This window comes from Pyxicephalus adspersus, chromosome 1 (genome assembly GCF_032062135.1).
Source record: "Pyxicephalus adspersus chromosome 1, UCB_Pads_2.0, whole genome shotgun sequence".
Classification (NCBI taxonomy): domain Eukaryota; kingdom Metazoa; phylum Chordata; class Amphibia; order Anura; family Pyxicephalidae; genus Pyxicephalus; species Pyxicephalus adspersus.
Genome location: NC_092858.1, coordinates 68,820,743 through 68,834,629, shown reverse-complemented (window position 1 = coordinate 68,834,629; position 13,887 = coordinate 68,820,743). Strand labels below are relative to the sequence as shown.

Genomic DNA, 13,887 nt, shown 5'->3' with positions numbered 1-13,887 from the left:
AAAGGTGTAACAAGTCAACCAAGAGTCTTCATGGCAGTGAAGAGTGTCTTTGCCAAGTGTGAACAGCTGATGATGGGTGTCTTAGCCAACATTACATACAGATGTGATCCAGACACACCCCTGGCGGTGGAAGGGACTAGGGTATCTCTTTCAAGGGTCCATAAAGAGCAGTAAAGAGAATTAAAGTATTTCTCACAATGTATGGATAGTTATTGAAGGGTGTCTCTGATCGCTACCGCTTTCATTTAGAGGTGACACAGTGTGGACAATGTGCAGGATCAGGGTGCCTATCTTGTGGGGTATAGACAGCTAATGAAGGGAGTCTTATCCCCCAATACACACAGATGATACATGGATCTCTTTTGGGAAGTGAAGAGGATTAGGATACCTCTGGCAGGGTATGGACAAGACAGCTAATGATGGCTGTCTCAGCCCCATTACATATAGTTAGTCATCGAGTTAAGGACATCCAGACAACTCCTAGATATGAATGAACAGGGCTTCCCTGCTCCCTCCAGGAGGCATGGAGGGGATGGTTTGCATGACATGCAGAAGAAATCATTTGCTAAACACAGCTGAGGTTGTGGGTGATCTTAGGGGACTGAGCTCTTTCTGCAGCCACTTGTAACTCTTTAATGACCAAGACAAACTCTGCAGTTGTTTCTTTTTTCATATCAAAGCACAGCTTGCTTTAGAAGTTATTGAATGTCTAGGCTCCATAAAGATCTTTTTTTTTGCTTTGTCTGTCCTAATTGCATTTATTAAAATAATGTAACTGTTCCAACTTACATGCAAATTCAACTTAGGAACAAACCAACAGTCCCTATCTCGTATGTAACCTGGGGACTACCCATATATAGGAAGGACAGAGATCCGTTTTGGACAGTGTGGAGAAATATTGTGCTTCTCCCAAAGTATGGTTTGGTAATGATAGGTGCCTCAGCCCCCAGTACATACATAGGGGTCGTCTGTGGGCAGTGTAGAAGATCAGGGTGTCTCTTTTATCAGGGTGTCTCTGGGTATGGGCAGATAATGATGGATGTCTCATACTCCTGACCTGGGATCAGTGCAGGGAACAGGGTGTCTCTCGGGTTATGAACAGCTGGCGGGCGCAGTCTCCTAGGCCTCTGTCTTGCCCTCACTCACACATGTGCAGATAAGGGAAGAACATGTCTGTATGGCAGCACACACTCACCTATCTTCGGTCTTGCTCTTCTGTTTTTTCCCCATGGTGGTGACGTCTGCTCAGGTTATGCTCAGCCCCGGTTACCTCTCACCTCGCGGCATACGGTGCCTACAAGCCTCTCAATTTCGTCAACGACGCATGCGCATGACCCGGGAACCTGGTGTAACGTCATCAGCCAAGGTCCGCGCTAGGCCAATGACGATCAGGAGCAAACGTTATTGTATTATCGGTATTAAGTGGTAAATATATTATTAGTTGTACGTTTCATGCAGATGACAGATGTACGGAGTGTGTTGATATTTATACAGGACCTGTAGAAAGTGTTGCGCGGCAATGTGCGCGTCCTTGGAAGGTGTACCAACATGGCTGCTGCACGTGCAGTCTTGCGTTAGCAATCGTGGCGGCACAAGGTTCACCTAATTTTATGATCGCAGTGTATTCGTGTACGAATACAGTGAGTGTACTCTGTCTAGCTAAGTTTACACGTATTTGAGTTACACATCTCCAAGAACAATGTTAAATCATAATATACACGGGCTCGCCAATAACAAAGATGGCGACTCTTCTATTCACTAACTATAAGACGACTTAAGTCACGTGAGAAGCGTCAATTGCGTTTCCGCAGAACGCAGCTTGATCGTTTGGTTGTCGTGACAGTGGTGTGTGTTGGTGGGAGTGGTTGTGCGTAAAGCGATCTGGTCACAGGTAATCATAGGATCGGGGTGCCGGGGATCTGTGCAGGGTCAGTTCTGGGGAGGGGGGCTTCATTTAGAGAAGTCGTCGCTCTGTTCAGTAGGCCTGAGCAGCACAATGTTCTGTGTCATCAGCTCATCACATAGCACCGGCTTTGTCTCTGTATAATGGGATGCAGCCTTACAGGACATTGCTTTCCAATATTTATGGCCTAATATTTGCATTATTATTTATTGTATAATACAAGAAATCAGCCTTCCATTGATATGTATTGGCATTGTCATGGGTTGGGGTGACCACACCCTGCTATAATAGGAATGGGGCTGTAGTCATGGCAGAGCCCCCCTAGATGACAATCATTGCAGCCGGCCCTGAAAAGCCATTCCCTTCCATTATATTCTGTTTAGCATTTCTTACATGGCTGGCCAGATGGTAATACATTTTGGGCAGCAGCTTGGGTTTGCTGCCCCTGAGAAGCCCTACCCATCATTATTACCCCCAAGGAGCCCCCCCAGGTCATTGCTGCCCCCGAGGAGCCGACCCGGTCATTGTTGCCCATATGGTGCTCCCCATACATGTTAGGGCAATGGTGAATTAAAAGTCTATTGTGCCTTTCAGTGTACCCACTGTGATTTACCTCCATGCTGCCCATGTGTCAGATAACGTGAGGTGACATGCAGAAAGAGGTGAGAGAATACATGCAATATACTCTAATCTCCCGCCGGCTCTATACTGGGGAAAAGGACACCAAAGGGACTCATGGGGTATAGTAATAGCAGAAACTATAGAGAACAACACAAATACCGGTCTAGTAATTTTCTCTTGTATGTGGCAGCATTGGCCCCAGTCCTGGTCATTTTCCATGAAAATGTATTGTATTTAGCTTTATGTGTATTCTTTTTGTGTAGATTTTCTTAAAAATGGCAGCTGACACATCTGCAGATATGTTCACAAAAGTCATGGAGAATCAGTTATTGCAGACTGCCAAGGTAATGGAAGAACAGCTTGATGCAGAATTGGAAAAGTTTGATAAAATGGATGAAGATGAATTGGAGCGCCTGAAAGAAAAGCGATTAGCAGCTTTAAAGAAGGCCCAGCAACAAAAACAGGTCACTTTTCCATTAAATCTTTTTGTACCTATAGGCACCAAGCAGTCCCTGCTAACCATATTTTGTACACTTTGTTTGTAATATGTATTCCACAAAAGAAGTGTAGGATAAACCTATTGTGTACAACAATCCTCACTGATAACTATCAGCCCCAAAGAAAAGATTTCTTTTTTTTTTTCTTTCTAAAAAAAGCAAGCTCCATCCTTTTTTGTAATAATGTTCTCTATATAGACCCGGATCAAAATCTTTACTTGGCGTGCCAATACAGCTCAGGGCTTTTTTTTTTATATTCTGTATTTTTATCTTCCAGGAATGGATCTCCAAGGGACACGGGGAATACAGAGAAATCCCTAGTGAGAGAGATTTCTTCCAAGAAGTGAAAGAAAGTAAAAATGTTGTCTGTCACTTTTACAAGGACTCTACCTTCAGGTATTGTACATAGACGAATACATTTGTATTTAATATGTACATGTAGATCGCATAACATCACTTAGCAATCATTCCTTTACACGTCTGTGCCATCTACTAACCTTATAGTGGAGTATTTTGGACAACTAATTTCAAAAATATTTTGTAGATATAATAGTTTATTAATAACATTTAGTTTTTTTATTTTATCTTTTGTTATGATCAGATGTAAAATCCTGGACAAACATCTGGCATTGCTGGCTAAAAAACACGTAGAAACCAAGTTCCTGAAACTGAATGTGGAGAAGGCTCCCTTCCTGTGTGAAAGGCTGCGTATAAAAGTCATCCCAACTCTTGCTCTAGTGAAGGATGGGAAGACCAGAGATTACGTGGTCGGCTTTACTGATTTGGGCAATACAGATGAATTCACTACAGAGACCTTAGAATGGAGGCTCGGCTGTGCTGATATTATTACTTACAGGTATTTGTTTTGTTTTAATTATTTTTTTACTACTCGATATTGGTAGAATGTGTTTCCTATGCTATGTAATGTAGCTGTAGAAGATTTGCACAGTGTATTATACCTAAATGGTTGTTTACTTGCCTTACACTAGGTGGATTGCGATCTACCGGTAGATCGCAAAGACAACGCAAGCAGATAGCGGAGCCTTGCCTTTTAAAATAAACTCTTCCGCACACAGGAGTTATTAAGTCCAAGTTTTTATTGTTGGTAGATCATTTTGACTTGGTCATTTTAAAAGTAGCTTGCAAGACAAAAAAGTGTGGGCACCCCTGGCTTACACTAATTGGGACAAAGCCTTACTGGTTGTGGGACTTAGGCTTTCACATTTTTTTTTTTAATTCCTATAAATGTTCATTTTACTTTTGCATAAATTTATGGAAGTTTACACAAGTTCTAAAAAATGTTATGAAGCAAACCTAAAAATGCTTAGGAAAGCTCTTATTAGTTTTATGGGTGCTTGTAAGAGTTTCTAGGTCTTTTAAAGAAGGCATTTTGTTTTGTTGATTTTAATAAAAACTTTTTTTTAACATTTACAAGCAGGTAAAATTGTGTTGGACATACTGGCTGCTGCTTATGCTCAACAGCCATTTTTAAAATAACATTGTCAGTTGCAGCTGCAATGTACGTTTATAGTAACTGATCTGCAGTTTTAAAATATTTTATATTAGAATATAATACACATGTAATATGCTGGTAGACTGAATGCTTCCATAAGAATATATCATATTACAGTTGAATAATGAAAAAATTAAATCTGTTATGTGTTTAGATTTTAAGAGGGACTAAACCCCGCTCTACTCACCTATCCCTGTTCAGTAGCAGAGCACAACATCTTCTTCCTCCTCTTTTAAGATGTGATCTTCGGCCATCTTGATTGGCTGGGGAGACATAACTCCTGCACAGGAGTTAATTGAATTCCAGGAACCTCAGGGGAAGCTGGGATTGCTGGGTATCCTGGCAACTTTCATTCCACTTTAATAGAATAGCCTGCTAGGGCAGCGGTCGCCAACCTTTCCGATCTCTAAATTCATCATTTTAAATCTAGTGGGCCATTATTTGAATTTTTTTAAAAGATAAATACATTTGTAAAAAAAAACATCTTCCTAATGGTGCCTGACGAGGACTGTGGAGGCTCTGATTCATTGATCAGCTCACAGTTAGGTGAAGTATTACTATTACTACTATTATCATTAGTTGCATCATCTTTGGTATTACTAATGAAATGCAAAATATATGTTTGCTTTTTCTCACTCATTATGGGTTTATTTCATTCGAATCCAAGACCAAGAAATGATAGTTATCAAAGTCACACTATTTGATGCCAATAAATATAGGAGTTAAAGAAAATACACAGCTATGGTCATACTTACCTAAAAGAACATCTGAGAAATAAATAAAACAATTGGATGAGAATCGGTATTAGCAGAGCGCGGTGACTGTTGTAATGGTGGAAACAATACTGAAGTGTACGGCTCGGCAACGGTTCCGTCATACAACTTAACACTACACTGACGTCACGCTGCGCCTCCCTTGTTTTTCTGTCTCCAGTACAGTTTGTGAATTTAGTGCAATATAAAGGCGAAAATTGTCATTCAGAATCTAAGAATTTATTTAAATAATATTTTTGTTTTATTATTAATAAAACATAAAAATTCGCAAAAAATTCCAAATTTTTCTGTTGACCACCACAATCGGACAGGTAAGATGGCTTATTGCTGAATGGACATTGTCTCTTTCTGCAATGCCCACCTACCTGTTCTTTTATTTTGTAAAGTTAGACTTTGATTTTATTTTTATTTTTATTATAAACGCTTTTATAGCTTGCAGGCATACCTTTTAAAATGGAACAGGAATCGAGAAATATTGTGCAGGATCCATGTCATGTAATTTTATAGTTTCTAACAATTCATATGGATCACATTATAGCATGCCTATACCCTCCAGTGTACTGGTTTACAACACTGCCACCTAGTGGGCACATTATGGAATGACTATTGCTAGTATTTGGCACAATCTGTATAGTGTTGGCATGCATATTTTATTCTGTGAATGGTGTTTTTATTTATGACCGTTTAATGACACAGAATGGCAAGGTATTTCACTTTTACATAAATACCCCCCACTAAAATTACTCTGCAAGTGTGTTGTAGCACTTTATACATCAACTTTGGCGGAAGTACATCTTACCCATGCAAATTCCCATAAAATTGCAATTAAAAATGGCACTAGGCAGGGATGTCCGCACTCCCCCTTATTATATGCCCCGTGTATTGAACCGCTAGCACCTGCATCATTACTTAACTCTTTGTTTTTTTACTCCACACCTACCTGATAATCTATCGCACTTAATGGTTCAGCCATGGTGGGACACTATCTTTTTCAATTTCGTCATATTGTGAGTTTGAGATAACCTTGTACTTGCTTTTATGGGTACATTCAAATAGGGCACTATGCCCAGTCTATTGCTAAAAATATGCCGTTTTCTCATATGATGGAATTTGAGAAGCTGTGTGCAGGGGACCCTCTCAGAGGGGACTAATCTCTGGCATCTACCTGATAATAAATACTGTGCCAACAAGCCCCTTTGTCAAACATGGGTATATGCTTAAATGGGAAGCAACCTTAGGTAGGGAACTACCTCTTGAAATCTGGAAAATTATTTGGGATAGTGCCCCTAAGAGCTCAATATGCACTGTATTTAAAGAAAATGCTTACAAAATACTTAAGAGGTGGTATACTCCAAATAAACTACATGCAATTTTTCCTAATGCAAGCAATATATGTTGGAGATGTGGTATGGAAATTGGCACTTTATATCATATTTTTTGCTCCTGTTCGCTCATAAAGATCTATTGGGCAAAAATCAATACTCTTCTCTCAGAGATTCAGGAACTACATGTATCACTTGATGTAGTTACTCATCTGCTAGGTCTTCCTGTTTCTTTTCTAACTAAACTGAATAGAAAGTTGACATTTCACATGCAGCCAGGTGCCTTATTGCTAGACAGTGGAAATCTACCTCACCTCTCGGCTTATATGCTAGAATCAAAGAAGTCCAACTCATGGAACTTCTTACAGCCAGGATTTATGATATGTATGATAAATTCACAGCAATCTGGGCACCGTGGGACTGTTATCAGCCACTAATATGTTTCAACATATGACTGGTAATCTTCAGCTTGCCCCATCCAATATATCTCCTTCAGTTATCCCCTCGGTGATAACTCTGGGAACTCCTCCTAATTAATTGCCATATATTTAAAATTTGTTCTGCATTCTTCTAGTATCCTCGCTCTCCCCCCTCCTCCCCTTTTCTTCTCTTTTTTTCCTTTTCTTTAATTCACCAAGAAATTTCTGGTCTAATTCAAGATAATATTGGAATTGTAGGTTGCACAAGATGTGGTGTGGTGGAATTCTGTAATTTGCAGTAATCTTGCTGGAGTTATGTAGAGGCTACCTAGCCTGGTTATTATTATATTGTTACAGTTCTATTGTATGTTTCTTGGTTATCTACCTGCACCTTACTCTTTTATGTGTTATGTTGTTTATTATATGAAAACACAAAAAAAAGTAGTTTGAGTTTAGACCTTTTAGGGTTAACATTGGAATAGTTATATTTTTTTTTTATGGTGCCAGACTCTAAACCAGGGGTCGGCAAACTCCGGCCTTTAGGCTAGATACGGCCTAGCCGGTAGTTCGTTGCGGCCTAACGCCCCCTGGCCGATCCGTTAGGGGGCGTTGGGAACTACCGGAGCTGTTGGAGCTCGGGTGCCGCCCCCTTGCAGTTGCTCCCCTATTTACCGCGGCCGGCGTTGATACTTCCGCCACCTCGGTAAGTAGGGAAAGCTCCCTGAAGGGAAATCCCTCTCCTCTGCAATGTAGGATTTCACTTCAGGGGCCGTTCTCTGGTGGTGGGGTGGAGCGATTTATGGCGGGTCCAGCCTAGTGTGCTCCCGCCCACCCCATAAATGGCCTAGTGGCCATAAAACTTTGCCAAACCCCTGCTCTAAACCATGCACCAGCATTATAAACATTACAGCACATGGTCACACACATACCATTTACCATGCCTTAATGTATGATGATTAATGATGTTAAGACGAATGGCCCTCAGTTTGGTAAACTGATTTTTTGCTTTACCTAATATATTTTTTCATGTTGCTACTTCATTGATGTGTTTTTTTGTTTTTTTTTTTGTTTTTTTTTTAGTGGAAATTTGATGGAACCCCCATTTCAAAGTCAGAAAAAGTGTGGCACTCAATTCAAAAAATTGGAGAAGAAAACTATACGAGGACAGAAGTATGATTCTGACTCAGAAGAAGATGACTAATTTGCCAAAATCCCTGACCAAGCTTTCCTTAGAAACATACTAAAACTTGAAGCAGTCCAATGATTATCATCCCCATCGTTGGGATTTAATAAACACTTATCTTTACGATTTTGCAGACATATTGATCTGCCTTGTATATATAACATTACTTCTAAGCTAACTGCAATCCTTCAGCATAAAACGTTTTCTTTAAAAAAGAAAAAGTTTGGCAATGGCCATCACAGAAATTTTATGTAAGATGGCTACAATGTGAAAGCAAGATCTGTATTTTTACACATAATAGGGGAATTGAGCATTTACTAATTACACACTGGGTGGGTGAGGGTTTTTATTAAGTTATTCATGTAAATACATCTTCAGTATGTATTAAATATGCAGCACTGAGTAGCAATTACAGGGGAAAATATCAGCAGAGCACCATTAGGGAAAACATTTTCTGAGTTGGGTTACTATCTAAACGATCAGCATTTAAATTTGCAAAGCACAGGTTTAAATTCTGTCTTAAGGAATATTTGCCTGTGCTGACTAAGATTGTTCCATGCATTTTTCTGCTCTGCACTAGAAATAAAATATATTGTGGTTATGGGGAGCCCCAACTGATAAGACTATTCTTTTCCTAGTCATGTCAATAATTGTAGTGGTATGAGGCACTCTGTATTTTATTCCTTAATGTGATCTTTAGGGTTTTGAATGGATAGGTAATACATTTGGTACAACTCGCTAAGAAAATCTCTGCAGTACATTAGAGAAGGGAACATTTTTCAGGCCTACAGCAATACAGCTCCTAATAATTTCTAAACAGAAATTAACTATTTTTTCTTAGTGCTAAAGCCTAATGCCACATTGCATTTTTGCAGGTTTGATTTGAACTACAGCAAAAATTCTAAATACACTATGGGGCAATATATTGCAGTTATCAATATCTGAATGCAAACCATTTTCATAATGTATATTTTTTTTTACAGATTTGAAATAAACTTTGAAAGCCAGAAATAAATACTTCTTGTGTTTTATTGTAATACATTAATATGCACAGTATGTACATGTAACCAGCAAAAATACAGGGAGTGTCAGTGCTGTTGTTCTTAGCAACAAGATGGTATCAATAAAAGCTCCCTTTGCTAGGCTTACATGGTTTTTTCTATGCCCACCACAGTGTTGGGACTAATAGGGCAATCCAATGACAGCAGGATGGGGGCTGTCTGAGAGTATGATGCTCTGTGGAGACCCAGTATGGTGCTTTTATGAAACCTGGAGGCACAAAACTCCAACTTTTACAAAGGGTGTTGTAAACTAGAGGTCTGGAAGGATGCTGGTTGATGAAATATCTGATAAGAGGAAATTTATGACCCTGGTCTGTTATACCTTTAAACTTGGGCTCATGAACTCCACATTCTCTAACCCACACTATGAAAACCACTGCTAAAGAATGAAACTAAGCTTACCTCATTGTGAACCTCTCTGGCACAGGCTGGTCCTCCATTTCCTTATGGCATAATCCCAATCAACACAGCAAAGTCCTGGACAATTGGATCTCTGGAAAATAAATTTGCATCCACTTTTTTTAAATCAAATTGATGCAAATTATTTCCTGACAAATAGTTCCTGAGATAAATAGTTTTTTGCACACTTTGTAATGGGAATCAGCACATTTTTACAATAAATACATAAAAATAATGAATTTGGGATAGATAATGTTCTGCAAACCAAACCAAAATGCTTAAAAAGTTCTTAGATTTTAAACCCAATAAGGAGATTCCCCTCAATGTTTTGTCAAGTTTTTCAAATATTTAATGGACCATTGCTGGACTCCTCCGTGTTGCAAAACTGAAGTCAGATACACTCACTTTGGATATTGAGGACCGCAAAATGCAGAGTTGTGGTTTCTATGATTGATTTGTGCTACAGACAGTTTAATACAATTCAAATAATTCTTCAATATCCTTCCGAACACTTTACTGACTCAGATGTGAAATGTTGGAGGTCATCACATTGCTTTACAGACTTGCTCAATATGTTTTGGTCCTGTCCTACATTCCACTGGAAAACACTTGATGCTCCTATACTTACTTCTTGGAAATTACTTCTGTTGGCATACATGAACTGGCACTGTCCACTTAAATTCCATGAGATGTAGGTCTGGCTGGCTAGAATTTGATCTTACTGCCACCCCCTTTTGGAATAATGAAACTTCTGCACATATCCTTAGTCTTTTTCTGAATTCCATCGTAAGTACCCTTTTGATATAAGTGGCTTCTATAAGGTGTGTACATTGTTTGCTCTTTGCACGGAAAACCCTTCTGAAAAGTCTCACTGTATTGAGAGACTTCATGCAGGGGAGAATGATCTTGGATAGACATATGTTGGCCAAGGGAAGACAGCAAACATTTTGTATGTTACGCTCAGAAAAAAATGGTGTAAGCTGTGATTAGGCCATATGAATTTGGTATTGTAATATGTTTGGGGATGGCCTCTTCAGACAATGTTTTCACCAGATTAATCTTCTCTTGCAGTACAGGCTTAAGCTGCATACACACGTGCAATTATAGTCGTTGGAAAGGATCTTTTACTATCCTTTCCAACGACTGAGCGCTGCATGATGCACAGCACTGTTCTGCTCTATGGAGGGGGGAGGGGGAGAACGAAGGAGCAGCACCCCACTGTGCACTTTCTCCCCTTGCATTTCGATCGTTCGTCGACCGTGGATCTGCCAGGACGGTAGTTTGGACGACGGGCACTGTACACACAGCAGATTCTCATCCGATATCAGCCCTAAGCCGATTATCGGGCGAGAACCATTGGATGTGTTTACGTAGCTTTAATCCTTCCTATTACAACCATCAGATAACATGCCCCTTTCTGCAGATCCCTTTGGAGTATAGTGTTTGATCAATACTAACATGTTTGATGTATGTTTTCCCGCTTGATAGCACACATGGTTCTCACTCAAATAACATAAAACATTAGTTAATATTAGAGCATAAAACAATAGATTCAATATTTAACTCCAGCTGCATATACATGAATACAAAACCACATTCAGAAACCTAAAAGATAAATTTTCTAAATAATTCACCAGTCTGCTGGTGCTTAAGTAGCAGGGGGAATAGATTTTTAACTCTTTTGATGCTGGAATCAGAAAAACAAAATCTTATAAACATGATCAGAACATTGAGTGGAACACAATACAAACTATGCCTAAATACCATTTAATTTTCTTACTTCTCAATGTGGTGTTGCTGATATTTCCTTCTGTACTCAGCCTTTACCTGTTGATCCTGCCAGTGGTGTTTCTGCAGCCCCTATTTCCAGCTTTGGCTCAGTTTGCCACAGCATAGAGAGCATTCATAGAGCTTCCCACAGCCTGAAATAGAAGATAACAAAGAAAACCATCAGTTGACACATAACTGCAAATAAAACAATAAAATAAGGTTATTTTTCAGAATTTAGTTTTCTGTTATTGAACCGCTTTGTTCAGAAAAGTAACAATGATCCTAGTGTATGGTAGCTTGCAATGCAGACCTGCCGTGCCTAGGAAAACCACAATATTAGAGGATTTCCTCAACTCTTGTTCCAGTGACAAACAAAGAGGGGAAAGCGTGGTGATTCAGACAGCAATGTATATATATGTGTCAGATGGAAACTTTTTTTTTATTGTATTATTTTACAAATAATACAATAAAAAATTTTAACAAAATGACTAAAGGGATAAAAATCATGGTTTGCATAGAATAGCTGTAAATGTACTATACTATACTTTTTTTCCCATGAGTGACCCTTTTCCCATCTCCTCCTTTATTATTGTAGTGCGAACGAATTTTATTTTGATGCCTTATTTAGGGATACTAAATAAGGCATCAAAATAAAATTCGTTCGCACTACAATAATGTCTTAGCTGTCACATTTTGCACTACCCAAACCTCAACAACTGGTAGTCAAGGTGCTAATGATTAAAATAAATAACAGGAAAATTCTAATTTCTGTGTCTTTTTTAAAAACACCAATAAAAAATGCGGCCTAAACTGCTTCTAAACAGATGACTCTACTCTCCCCAGCCCCTCAGTTTGTGCACAAACTATGGTTCAGTACTATTCCCTTCTAACCTAACCCTAATAGTGAAACACTCCCCTAAACCTAGAAAGTTTTTCTCTCTCTTCTGCCCCATTCTCCCTTTCTTTATATCTATACTGAGTGATTCAAAACCACTGTCATACATATTCTCTGTTTTTTTATGCTAGAGATTAGGATAAAGGTTCACGGTCCAGCAAGGGAAACATTTTAGTGTCTAGGAAAGGCCTAGTCAAAGCTCAGTCCACTTGGGGATCTGTGACATTTGGATGGCTGTACACCAATGCAAACCATGTAACTTGACAGGGTGGAAGCAGTTTTGCCTCAGGGAATGGACAAGAAATCCCTGTGGCTATATGATCTGAACTAATAGAGACGTCTGCTTGCATCATTTTGCAATTATGCAGCAAAAAATGGCTCCACTAATTATTGATTTTAGGGGGACAATACCTATGCACACTCAATATTTTTTTTTGTCGTACATTACTCTTTGTGTCACAATAAAAAAAAAAAATGTACCTTCAAAGTGGTGGGCATGTTGTGTAAATGAATGGTTTCTTCTTCAATATACAATATCTACATACAGGTTGAAATTCAAAAATCCAGCCATCGTTTATCGGGTACCTTCAGATTTCCGGCATGGATTTCGGAGCGCGTTTTTAAAACTGACACTGTTTTCTGGAGGCGCCGTTTATGTTTTGATGGCGTTGTACTCCTGAATCAGCTGTTGGGTCTCTATTGCACGTGCTTTCCTGCTCATGCCTTCTCATTTATTTGCTGCTGTATAGCCCCATTATGGATTCGACATCCATTTAGAGGGCTGTACAGGTAGTCATTTTCTGTTAAATTTATACAGCCTATATAAACCATAAAAAATCTGGAATTTTTCCAAAATCCAACACTCCTCAGATTCGGAGGTTGCTGGATTTTTGAATGTCAACCTGTATTATTTCTACAATCACCAAGCTCCTATTTCCATTGCAAACTACTGTGTTCTGTAGAAAATGTATGGAAAATAACCTCACATCTTTCAATGTCTTAGTGGACAGTTGATGTTTTTTCCTTAAAACATAGCTATGGTGATATAAACTTTAACCCACATATCATGTGAAGAAAGCAAAAAGAAAAAAAAAATTAAAAACGGCAACAAATAGTACAGGTATTATGTAGTGTAAGTTATGTATTATTCACCTTATTCACCTCTCACAGTCTCTGTTTTCTTTCTTCAACAGTGTGCAAATAATTAAACACACTAAGCAGATGTAATGAGATCTTTATCATGTGATCATGCAATATTAATCCTGTTCAGTATCCTCTTCCTTCAACCTTGCAGATTTTATAAGTGTTCTCATAAAACAAAATACTGTCTGTGAATGGTAACTGGGATGGCGGGCCAAAAGGAGAAGCGATGTTACTCCCATTAGATCTACACAAAGCTTTTGACAGCTGTAAGGAGCTGAGGAATTTTGCTAGTCATTGAAGTATTGAAGTCAATTATTTTTGTGCTTTTGTTATGTTTTGTAGATGATTGAATTATGTTGAAACTAGTTGTACACTTCTTCTCAGTAAA

At 38.9% G+C, this 13,887-nt stretch overlaps 2 protein-coding genes across 3 annotated transcripts in view; one reads left to right on the top strand and one right to left on the bottom strand.

Moving 5' to 3' along the window:
- EIF5B (eukaryotic translation initiation factor 5B) overlaps positions 1-1,352 on the bottom strand; it is a 25,603-nt gene extending 24,251 nt beyond the window's left edge. The window contains exon 1 of one of the 2 annotated variants that reach the window (XM_072413350.1): positions 1,196-1,352. In XM_072413350.1, the coding sequence (XP_072269451.1) occupies positions 1,196-1,230 (35 nt within the window). In that variant the 5' untranslated portion in view covers positions 1,231-1,352. The remainder of the gene's footprint in view (positions 1-1,195) is intronic. The other variant, XM_072413354.1, reaches the window with a different exon arrangement.
- A 404-nt stretch (positions 1,353-1,756) lies between these two features.
- TXNDC9 (thioredoxin domain containing 9) lies at positions 1,757-9,246 on the top strand. The gene is made up of 5 exons (XM_072413325.1): positions 1,757-1,891; positions 2,788-2,988; positions 3,299-3,417; positions 3,623-3,877; positions 8,129-9,246. Exons 2-5 carry the CDS (start codon positions 2,800-2,802, stop codon positions 8,247-8,249), a joined length of 684 nt encoding a protein of 227 aa, XP_072269426.1. The 5' UTR covers positions 1,757-1,891; positions 2,788-2,799; the 3' UTR covers positions 8,250-9,246.
- Positions 9,247-13,887: the final 4,641 nt, after the last annotated feature.